This window comes from Montipora capricornis, chromosome 9 (assembly GCF_036669925.1).
Source record: "Montipora capricornis isolate CH-2021 chromosome 9, ASM3666992v2, whole genome shotgun sequence".
NCBI lineage: Eukaryota > Metazoa > Cnidaria > Anthozoa > Scleractinia > Acroporidae > Montipora > Montipora capricornis.
In genome coordinates, this window is record NC_090891.1 from 10,376,677 (window position 1) to 10,389,047 (window position 12,371).

At 38.0% G+C, this 12,371-nt stretch overlaps 1 protein-coding gene across 2 annotated transcripts in view; it reads right to left on the minus strand.

Annotated features, from left to right (window-relative positions):
* Window positions 1–11,874, minus strand: part of LOC138015379 (protein Wnt-7b-like) — a 12,760-nt gene extending 886 nt beyond the window's left edge. The window contains exons 1-4 of one of the 2 annotated variants that reach the window (XM_068862396.1): window positions 11,739–11,874; window positions 11,429–11,655; window positions 9,913–10,187; window positions 1–2,693 (exon numbers count right to left, since the gene is read on the minus strand). The exon at window positions 1–2,693 is cut by the window's left edge and continues 886 nt beyond it. In XM_068862396.1, the coding sequence (XP_068718497.1) occupies window positions 2,208–2,693; window positions 9,913–10,187; window positions 11,429–11,655; window positions 11,739–11,824 (1,074 nt within the window). In that variant the 5' untranslated portion in view covers window positions 11,825–11,874 and the 3' untranslated portion in view covers window positions 1–2,207. Of the gene's footprint in view, window positions 2,694–6,190; window positions 7,160–9,912; window positions 10,188–11,428; window positions 11,656–11,738 lie in introns of those variants that run through there. The other variant, XM_068862395.1, reaches the window with a different exon arrangement.
* Between the last annotated feature and the right edge of the window lie 497 nt (window positions 11,875–12,371).

The window sequence follows — 12,371 nt, forward strand, 5'->3', positions numbered from 1 at the left end:
CACGCTTTCTACATCCACGGCACCTCAGCCACCTCTCAGTCTCTGCGCTTCCCAATTTCTCAACGTTTTTCTTTAGTTTGGCACCAGTAATTTCTGATTCATTAACCGTTACACCACCTTCACTGCGACCGGCCGCCATAATTTGTTTACATACTTCGCGGCCGACCTCTCCATCTACCCAGAAGGCAACGCGTGGCGCCATCTTTTTTAGTATTGAGGATTGGACAATTCAAGTCATAGACACCTGAGAAATTCAGGCAACTTCAAATGGATTCGCACTCATGACCTCTGCGCGATGTAGGTACAATTCTCTACCAAATGGGCTATAAAGCCACGGGAGCCCAACTAATTGACCTGTTCCCTGCATCGCAGAGGTCATGGGTGCGGTTTTAAATTAGTGTTTTCTCTTTTTAACCAGATTCTGATCGATTTATTTTATGATTCTTGTTCATTGAATGCTTTCGCTCTCATTTTTTTGCCATTGCGCTCTTTCAGTCTTTCAGGGTGGTTTAGCGGTTTTCAACTGCGCCTCCCACCTCTGTAACCCGGGTTGAACCCTGGCCTCGGGTCACATGTGGGCTGAGTTTCAGTTGATCTCAATCTGACTCCGAGGGTTTTTCTTCTCGTACTCTGGTTTTTCTCCCTCATCAAAATCGACTCTCAGTCTACTACATCGGGTTCCGGGTGCATACCCTCGATAGGGATAACCTCTGGTATCCTTCTCTTTCATTGAGTTACTTGAATAAAGTTGCTATTATTATTGTTCTTACGCTAAAACAATTTAATCGGCTGCGAAGCCATTGCAAGACTATTGCACTCAGTAAACTCAGATTCAATATTAAAGGTGTTTGAGACTGTTCAGTTTGTGTTTTATTTAAAAATACACTGCATGGACAGTATTGAAAATTTCTCTTTCATTACACGGTAAGAGCGTGCGTGTATTATACGAACGTCTCTAACCCATAAATAGATTCCATGTTGCCGTGCGTCTGTTCAGTAATAGATCACAGATGGCGTCAAAATGGGGTGCGAACGTTGTTCGTGTGTCTCGTTTTTGAAAAAGGTGGCACACGAGGCGATAGCCGAGTGTGTTTGTGATGTTCTTACCAGATTTTGACGTCTTCTTTGATCTATTACTGAACAGACGCACAGCAACAAGGAATCCATGATTTGTTTTGTATAATAAAGAATTTAAGTTTTTGATGATGACGTCAGCTATGCATCTGTCCTTTAATAGATCATAGGTGAGAACCAATCAAAATGCGTGCATTACTGATCTTATTAAATACTACTTTTAGTTGTTCAATGCAGACCTCATTCGGTGGGCCCTTTTTTACTATAAATGTCGAGCGGTAAAAGTGAAATGAAACTTCGTAGCATCGTGCATTAGCCTTGTAGCTGTTTTACCTTATATCGCAGCTTTCTCTCGCGAAATCAAACGAAGGTAATACTCTTGATACTTGCTAGTATGTAGAGATTATCTGTATTAGAACGTTTGGTAGAGATAGGTATCCAATGGCGATCCTACAAGGAACGCTACCTCTTAATTAAACTAGCAAAAGCTTGCGCGTTCACTAAGGTGTTCTAACTTCCTAAGCAATATGCACTGGCGAAAAAGCCAAGCTCTGGCTAACTACAGAAACTTCAACTCGCAGTAAGCCTAATTTAGTCCAACAAATTATGCTTTTTCTTATGCTAACACTTTTCATTTGAATTAAACTCCTTTCCCTTATATCTTGGTATTTGTGTTTTTCGCCCAAAGCAAATGACATTCCCTGCTGGATATTTTTAGTCTGATTCAATTTTTTCAATCACTTCAAAAAATTACCTATGCCAAAAGGAGAACTAACGGGCACAGTTCAAGAAGCCCTTGCGCTTCTTTCTAATTAGAGAAAATCGCTTTCTCTTCCTATCGATTGTAATCAGTAACACGGAATCAAGCATTTACGAACGATTTATCGTAAAACAAAAATCTGTCATTCCCATTTTCTAAGTTAACACTTCTGAAAGTTAATTTTCTTGACTATAGATTGCCTTCATTACTTCAATTCTTCTGCTGGTTGATTCCGTTTCAATCACGTTTGACAGAATCACTGAGAAGACACAAAAAGTCTTGAATGGTCGCATATCAAGTTCCTTATAATAAATAATAACATTAACTTCAATGATACAAGAAACACTTTTTGAAGTATTTTGAGAAGGAACTCTCACTTGCATTTGAACACTTCCAAGCGCTCCTTGCATTTCTTACATTTCACATAGCAGCACCAATAAAATTTGCAATGGCAGCGATATTTTCTAACGAAGTCATGAGTGTTGTATCCGCGACCGCAGCACAGAAGCTCGCAGCTGTCCTCTCCATTTGATGTCTTGTTGCACACACGTTCCATAGTCCCTGGAATTCTCTTTTGGACATTTCGCTCACAGTAATTTGGTGAATAGTCCATGTAAGCCAATTCTCCCTGAGCAGGCTTCTTGTAGTTGTCCGACATAAGCGTTAGATAAGCATCTCGTTTTCCATAGGGCGAGGAAATTTTGTTAGGTTTCACCCAAACAGTTTTTTCGTAGAGGTCTTTTAAAAGAAGCCCTACTTTTCTAAATGAACTTGGAAGCGCCTGCCAGCATGTTCTTGTTGCACATGATTGGGAAGGGCCATGGCAGTGGCATTTAATTTCCAGAGCTTCTTTGAGTGCCTAGAAAGAGTAGTTTACAACTAAATTTGGCGAAATAATAGCTGATCACCTTTAAACTGCATCTTAAGGAACACAGTTGGCCGGATTTGTACGATACGGGCAAGCTACGATCCCGTAGAGTCGTTTCTGTCTCTGATTTAAATGTAACATCTTTAAAAGATGTTATAAAAGGTGTACTACCAGGTTGAACGGACTTAAATTCACTCGAGAATGCACTGAATTCACGTGAACACGTTAAGTAAATTTGAGAAAACGGATGAAATAAGGAATTATTTTTAGATTTATTTCCCTCGAAACCAGATCTTTCCAGCTAATCACAAGTCTTACATGAGAAATTATTACTCATGGGATTGGGAATGGTCACTCGTACAAAGCAAATATTATTGCTGCCGCAGTGAGTGAGGCTGAAGCGAACGAACATGGAAGCTCTCTAATCGGGAGAGGAACATATTTTTCTTCGAAAGGCAAGGGATTGTGGTCAAAAGGCGCAAGGAATTGTGGTTATGCGCGAATGCAGGAATTAAGATGCGCGGTATTATTTGACCCTGTTCTGTTTTTTATTTCGCTTCTCGTATCCTCAAATTTCACTGTCACGCAACAAAAGTAAATTCGAAATCGTTCCATAAAAAAGGCCAAGAACTTGGAATGTTGTAGGAAACAAATCTTTCATTTCACTCACGAACGTTACCTTACCGCAAGCATAATTGAAGATCTCCCTTCCCCTCGGCAGCGTTTCTACCATTTAGGTAAACTAGTCTTAGAACTCGTCTAAAAATAGCTTGATATTAGAATATCAATTATGTTTGCATGGCAACTGAGTCTTGAAAAACAAACTATCAAACTCTGCTTCTAAGAACGTATGATAAACAAACTACGGAAACCAAGAGAAAATAAATTGGGAAGAGAGAGCATCCCCCATCATGACGCCCTTTTCCATAGGTAATGTGTCTCAAGTTACCTTTAGATCGACTTCCAATAGCAAGCCTCCACGTAATATCCACGCAACGAGCGAGGTAACTTTTTCCTCGCGGAAGGAAACTTTCCAAAAAATAACTTGAGACATATTACCTATGGAAAAGGGCATCATGATGGGGGATGAACTCTCTTCCCACTTTATTTTCTCTTGCGGAAACACATTCTCCGAGAAATTAAGAGACAATAAAATCCTTGCCCTTTTTCATTAAGCAATCGATTAATCTCTTTTTTATAGTAGGGTTAGCCATGTGAAAACAAGTGAGCCTGTCTCTCATTCCATCGAAAACAGCTATTGCTACGTATACCGCGGCGTACAACGAAATTTCAACCGAAGGGATAACTTAGAAATGACTAGAAATTTGCCTTATACCACACTTCGCCTCTCAACGACTTGCATCAAGATTCTGCTAAACTGATAGTCGTTTGATTTAAAGTAAATTAAGTGTAGATTTGTGTAGAGAGTGATTTAGAGCATTCCAATATCGAATGAGAAAAATATACATTTGTATACGTAATAGCACTACACGCTGTCCAATTTGAAAATAATGTAATTGGATGAGAAAAATTTTTCGGAGTCCAATTTGGCAGTCCAAGAAATTTTTTGAATCCATTTTTTCCAAATTGGACAAGCATGCAGTCCTGTTACCTATAAATTATATAGCTACTCAGTTGTAATTGGGCATTGCTAAGTCAAGCTATTATCCTTAAAGAAAGGCAAACTACTTTTTGTGAATTATTTTTATTTCCAAAAGATTACCTGAACTCCAGAGGAATTCTTCGGCTGTTCCACCTAAGCCTGGTTTTCACTAGCGACGCATGCAAAAGCATAAGCAGCTTATGTTAGTGAAAACGAACGTCGAAATAAGCATTAAAAGCAACCACGACAACCGCCATTTTGTTCAAATGTTCATACCCAGGGAATCTGGAACGAGTGCTTTAATTGGCCAGCCGCGATAAATTTCCTTGTGCTTATGTTCGCAAGCGAACGCAAGCATAAGGAAAAGGAAAAATTTTTGATCGTTGTGGTTTTGATTATGCTCGAGGTCAACCCCGTTTTACTGTCAAATAAGTGTTCTTATTCCTGCGCTTGTGCTTGCGTTGCTAGTGAAAACCAAGCTTTAAAGCACGAGACATTTTTTCGCTTTCCGTAACCCTGCGCTTTCTTAATTCAAGTTGTTGCCTTGAATTTGCAAATCCACGATCTCACAAAATACCGTAGTTTCTGTCAGTTTTTTAAATGACGGTCCAACGAGCACTGAATGAAAGCCAAACTTTCTGGTTCGTATTCGTGACCGTCCTTTTCTATACTTTCCGCGAAAAAACGGTAAAGAACTGCATCTAGCTCATGACAAGGGATATCCGCTTCCAACTTTCTCGCTTCCTTACGCTGCACCTTCCACTCTAAAAACATTCAGCCAAGTTTTTGTACTCTTGGAGGTGTTTTAGCTTTGTTTTTTGACTCTCAGGTTGGCAAGCTCTTCTTCTGACAAGGTAAGAAAAACTCCGCCATTGTCAACTACTACAAACAAAGACAACAGCGCTGACGCTATACTTTGTGATGATTGGCTGTACTATGTTTTCTAAATTGAACCGTTTTCCTTGTTTTTTAAAGGAAAACCTTATGTAAAACTGTTCAAATTAATCCTTAATTGGACAGTTTAAAGGATTAAAGAATAATAGCTATGCTACTTATCAACTCGCTGCATTGGATACTTAAAGTGTCATCGATGTCCAGTTGAAAATACTGCGTTAGCGTTTGGGGTCTCGTCATTAGTTCGATAACATGAAATTTCGGAAAGTGGTTTTTTTTTGGCAGAAATGTAAACATTATGAATTAGAGTATCGATTTGAAAGAGATTGAAATCCATCCAATATTCGAAATTTGCAGGGTCGCGGCAACAGTACGTATCGGGACATGAAAACTTTACTTGGCGTTTTCTGGGCTTTAGAATATTGCCCAAGCCTACTTTTTACGGAACTACAACTCAAATAGTTTTTGTCCGATTCGGCTCAAATTTTATTTAACACAGGTTGATGTAGAAAATTGGGTTCAGCGTTTTTCAATTGTCTGGCGTGTTTTGATTTTATACCACCATGCTTTGTCTAAATTCCCCGGCCAAAAACACCGTTTTCAACTGTGATGGAAGATAACAAATGCAGAGCGCAATATATCAAAAACCTCTGACACCGTTTGCTTGAATATTTATCTCAACATCGATTGCTTCAAAAAGATTCAGAAAAAAATTGAAATCCCTTGTAGCTTGAAGCTATGGAAGTGGACTACCTGTGTTTAGTTTGAGAAGCTAACAAAAAAAAAAAACGTTCAAACTAAGTAATACTTTTTGTATTCAAAACCACATTCAAGAAGCATTCATATGATAGTTTTAAAAATCTTCAAAATCAGACAACTCAAAGCATGTGCAGTTGGTAGACATAGCGTCATTAGTTACACCCCGGCATTTGTTTCCGAAAGAGGTGTGGTATAAGAACCTCAAAAGATGATGCAAGACGATAAAACGATGTTTCATGAAGCATATATTTGGATGTCTTTATTGTATGATATGCTGCATGCAACACGCAAACAGAACCTGATGAAGGAACCCAGGTCTCTAAGAAGCTACTTCGGTTTAAGTTTAAGACTTTTATTACCTATACTATTGACTTCTATTACCTATTACCTATCTGTCTTACATAAATCGTATCACCATAGCTTTACGTCAAATCAGAATACATGCTTCTTGTATCTCAGCAACGTTATATAATAAAGGTCAATCCACTTGTCGTAGTTGAAGTGAGCTCGGTGCTCAAATATTTCCCTTACAAAGATACCTCTTAGAGAGAAATTCGACGTTTACACTATCGTGTTTGACGATTTTTGTTACGGTCAGTTTTCCTATTGAGTACGTTTTTTTTCTTACTTAACTCTTGCCCTATTCATGCGAGTTCCATTACTCGCGAAGCTTTCATTCACCTAAGGGAAGCACTTAGTGTGTCCTATTCCTTTACTTGCAAGTATGCTTTACAACATTTTGAACACACGTCTTGCATCTGACCTCACAGCACCAATGAAATTTGCATTTGCATCGTGACACCTGCGTGAAGTTGTGCGTGTTGTATCCGCGCCCGCAGCACAAATAGCTACAACGGTCCTGGCCAAGCCCCGTTAAGTTACAGATCCGATCTTTTGTTCCGATAGTGCCCAATGTCTCATTGCTCATACAGTATACGTAGTCATTAAGTTCTCTTATATACACCAGACTCGGGGAAAGCGGCTTTTTGTCTTTGTCTGATGATAGAACAAGATATTCAGCAATTAAGCCGCCGTTGGTATTTGTCATCACGACCTCAACGCGAATAGCATGGTTGTAGAGCTCCTTTACGCGCTTTCCGATCTCCCTAAGCGAAGGCAAAGTCCTCCAGCAGGTGCGAGTGGAACAGGCTCCTGAAATCCCATGGCATTTGCATTGTAAAACCAACTTTTCTTTAACCACCTAAAGTGAGCGAGAAAAATGGCCAAGTTTAAGGCGAAATTTCAAAGCTCCGTTTGCAGATGACTCTTCAAAGCACTCACTTCACCATTAGTCCTTTTTTCCGTTCTTTTTTATTTTCTTTTTATCACAAATTAAGGCGTTATTTCAATTGGCCTACATTATTTATCATCTTGTATATTGTTTTCATCTATCTGCTGGACAGACAGTCCTGCCGCCGATGATAATTGAAGTTTTGATCGTTGAGACGTACTTATACCACACCTTCCCCCGTAAGTAGGAGTTGTGTATTTCTTATTACTTATTTCAAATTGTGAGCATTTAGCAAATGTTGAAATGTCGATGACAGTTGAATGCTACCAAGGCTGGAATTGCATTGAAAAGCGGAAGGATGGCAATAGTCTAATTTAAGAATAACGACAAAAATGCGTCATTTCGAGTGAAGTGCATTTATATTATTTCTTAAATATGCAATTATTAAGTCACTTAAATCCAGTGTTAACTTGAAACTGAGCAATTTCTCAGAAGCTATTGGAGCATTTCATCTTAATATTAATAAATTGGTTATATTTGCTTTTTTGTTAGATGTTAAATAACTTTTCTTAGTTTCAGCTAAGTTTGATACGAGTTGTGCGACACGAATACTCATAGTGTCGTGGGAAGATATTGGCAACGGGTTAAGGACAGTGGAAGCCTATTGGACGAAACGATTCCCAGAATGCAAGGGTAGATTTCTTAAGCCGTCACCTTAGCTTTTTACCACTGAAGACGCAAGTGTTCAGTGCTTCAGACAGACATGCCATTATCTATTTAAAAACATCTACGCTCACAGTATGGACCCTTCCTGTAACTATCACTGAAAGAGGTCTCAGACCGTATAATACAGTAAAAATGAAACAGGCCAAAAAAGGGTACGCCAGCCAATGCAATTACAGATATCACTTTGAACTGCGGCTTGGCTTAGGTGATGTTTTTTTTTCTATCGTCGTTTAACCGCCTAAGAACGCTCAAGAATAAACACTCTTTCATCGCCCCGACATTTACGAAACGCATTTGTATTTTCTTCTGCATGAGAAAGAATTGTTTTCAAATTGTTTAATAAGTCACCCTTAAGATAACAACTTTATCTCCAAAACTAATATCTGCGACAGTATTTAAAGTGCCCCAGAAGTAAATTATGTTTGAAAAGTCTGTTGTTAAGTTACCAGCTGTTCAAATATCCACAGTTAATATCAAACTCCACAGGAGGGCTTAGCCAAGCAAGGTTTTAATTACCACCAAACTCGCCTTTCAATCCAAGTTTTTTGACCAAAGTATGAAATTTTTATCAATCTAACAATGGATCAAATTGCTCCCCCTCAGTGAATAAAGAATTTTGCGAGAATAGCACATTCAATTTAATTATCTGCACACCTGAGTTGGCTTTAAATAGTTTCAATATTTTGAAACATCATCGAACATTTCGAACATTTCAAGGAAACGCATAGTTAGCCATGAAATGCAGTCATTGAAAAAACTGGCAACTGGCAAGGAAACGGTGTATTGACTAGTGCTACTTCTATTCCAAATTGAACAACAGCTTTGAATAAAAAAGATCTCCAACACAAATTATCCGAATGAGAAGAAAAATGAAACGGATATCGTCTGCAGAATGAAGTAAAGAAGCAATGATCTTAAAAATAAAAGTCTGCTTTTACAGCAAACAATATTTCACCGTGTCACAAAAGAAAGCGATTCATTAATGTTCTTTAGGAGCCACCAAGAAGGAACCTTCACAAATGTACAAATATCAGCTGTGGGAGCTTGGGAGGGACAGAAAACAAAAAAGAAAGAGTGGTCTTGAGCAAGGCGGAGGTATGGTATAAGGCGTTTAATTAAAAAAAAAAAAAAAAAAAAACCCCAAAAAAAACAAACAAAACAAAAAAAAGAATAAATTTGAGCGACAGAGGTGTGATCTTCAAATTTAATTAGTCTTTTGACTTTAGGCATTTCTGCCTCGGTCATTTTAATCTCAACAAACCCTTTGTGTCCCATTGTTCACCTTTCATTCTTGTTCCTACAATTGCTAATAAACATAGACCATTCTGATCCAGCCCGCTGAGCTGGCAGCTTATGAAATGATAAACACGAAAGAAAAAAGAAAAAGAAACGTTTTGACATGAAATGGAAGGATGTTTGGTATATAGGATAATTGTAATTTTAAAGTGAGACTAAAATTCGTCAATTTTTAAAACGAAACTTAAAATATTATTTTTAACAGGTAGTGCATTAATTTGAGCAAGCTCCTCTAGTTTTGGAATGAATATATTTATCCCAAATTGGTACCTTCAAGGAAATAAATTTCTGTCTAAAACGCTTACTATATTCAAGTAATACACAGTTGGATTGTTTTCATTTCCCATCGTGGCATTCTGTGGTTTAAATAGCGATCTGTTTCAATAGTGTTAGATCATTTTTTATGATACAATTTCTTTAGCTCTTGTATCAGTTCCAAATGAATTATGAATCAAATTTTAAAATAACTCTTCTCTTGCTAATAAGAATAGAGAGACAGATAAGATTGAAAAGTTGTGTTGAAATCTATTTATAGAAGCCACATTGTTTGCTTACGTTTTCGTGAGGGTAATCTCCTTTCCATATTTTAACTCGACGAGTCGAAACACGGGGAAAGTATTGAAGTGCAACGAAGAAACTCTGTGATTGTTTAGCAATCATTACCATTAAATAATTAGAAAAGCAATTATGTCATGCCTTACCTGCCTGCCTGCTCTGTTGTTATGCTTGTTCATCAGGTATATGCCATCCTGCCTGTATCGACGACCGTTCACGAAACGACTGGAGAGGTTTAATCCATAGCTGATATCGACAGAACACCCTCCCCACAGCCAACCTTTCTTGCTCGCCTTTCCCGTCCACAGTTTCCTGTCGCAATTACACTCACTAAGGTTTCCCATACTGCAAGCTCTGGTAATAGTGTATACAACTCCCGCGGAAGTTATAGCCTGTGTAAACGCCGCTTCCTTGGTTCCGGCTGCAATGAACAGGTCACAAAAACTGAAATTGATATGTTTTGTAGTAAACCATAGTAAACTTTTATCGCTTGTAAATTCATTTGTTAAATAGGTTCTGATATTCAAGGAGGACCAATTTTCTATTTTGCTAAAAGTGGTTTCTGAATAAAGGAGACCCCTGAACACTGTCTATTTATTATAAGAATCAATAGCCCGAAAAAGCCGGGAATTGCGATTCATTATTCAACATAGTTGAAAGGAAACTTGTTGATATTACAGAAAACGTAATCAAATCTAGAGAAAAAAAACAACAAGCAATTGAACGAACTAAGAATAGCGTTTTGTTTTCTCATTAAGGCATAATTTTTCTTATTTAAAAAATGTCTGTACAGCAAATTTAATTGATATATCTGCAACAGGAACTACAACGTTAGGCCAGCAATACTTTGCATTGCACTTCCAAGATTATGGGCCATTCACTTAAAATGAGAAGAAGGATTGAACGTTTTCAGTTCTTTAAATATCTTGAAACTGGGGAAAAGAGTCTTTTCTCGGTGATTTCTGGTTAAGAAAAAGACTAATAAAATATGCTGGCCGATACTAGCAAACAACAAAACTACCCTGCAATATCTAAACTTATTAAAATATTACGCCTCCAAGGTTAATGAGTAGGTTTTAGGTTGACGAAACTAGTTCTTAAAGAGAATTCGTTCCTCAGCATGCAACATGTTGCAACTATTTGCCTTCGTCATAAGACGTACATACAATCTATGTTAGGACCTGGTTGAGAAACATTGCTCTGAGGTAAATTCAGGTGATAAGGCTGAGCTGTTTTTCTATAGAAAAAGGGTAGCTTACAGCTTATATCAATCGAAGGGAAATGCGGGATCGATCTCTTGAGGCACTCCCGTTGCTCCTGTGTGTGTGACTGACACTGATGCCTGGAACAAACTCATGGCGCTTACATGTCATCATTTTAAGAATTTGGCAATTTCGAATATTGGCCCATCCATATCTCGAAAACTAATCAAATTACGCCTAAATCGTCAGTGACACGTTTCGTCTCAAGTGCCAGTATCTAGTACTAATTTAAAACTCTTCAAAAGTCCTTAACATAAGTGGGATCATTTACCTTAATTGAAAGGGAACAAACAGGTAAACACTTCTCAACACTTCGGCACGGTCACCTACCAAATTCGGTGGCAGAAAAATACCTCCTATAGTGCATAAGGCAGCCTGAAAGCACCTCAATCTCACTTACGTATAGCTCTGTCATCAAAGGCTGATATCTGTCCAAGAAGACTGCAGTTCCATCTGTTTTTACGAAACTGAAATTTGCATTCATCTGCGCCTTTTTGGTAACCTTCTCTTATGCAATTGATAAGTCTGGGGTGTTCTTCGCACATATTTTTCTGTTTAAGAGACAGTCCAGGTATGCGGCTACAAATCATGCTTGGTCTAATTTCGGTGGCGACTGACGAAACAACACTGTCAGAATGTTAAGAGATAAAAGTCTGATTAAATTACTGTCTCAACAGAGCATAGGAACGAGAAAAATAAGTTGCACTCACAATAACTTATTCGCCTCCATCAGGTGATTTGCAAAAACAGTTGCAAGTATGATGCCCATTATTTCTATAGCCTGATGGATTTCCATTTTTGTAAACACAGCCTCGCTTCTTTATCGAAAGGGAGACACAGATCCGTGAAGTTATAAATCCTGGTTTATTGCTAAGTCCTTCACGGTGATTGGTCCAAATAAAAATTTAAATTTTTTTTAATAAAGTTTTGTAACATGCCGAACAATTGTATATATATTAGGTTTTTAATATTTCAATGTTTCTTCATCTGGCAGGAAAAGCGGCATTTCGAAACTTATTAAACGTCTCTTGTCTAAAGAATTCAGTTTTTTGAGCCAGCCTTTGCAAAGTTTGTTTCTTAAACCAAGCAGAGGGCTCACAAAATGGAGAGTGCTCGTGGGATGTTTGTTCTCATTAAAAATCAGCGATAAGATAGTGATGATTTAACAGAAGATTATTGAGGCGACCAAAATTTTATTAAACCATTTTTCAGACAAAATAATAACGTATGGGAGCTTTTCAGGGGTATCTAAAAAACAAACATCTATGTCATTGTTGTTAAATTCCGGTAAATCTCTTCTCTTTGATGTGCCGGTATCTATGTCTTAGTGAACAAACCTTTTT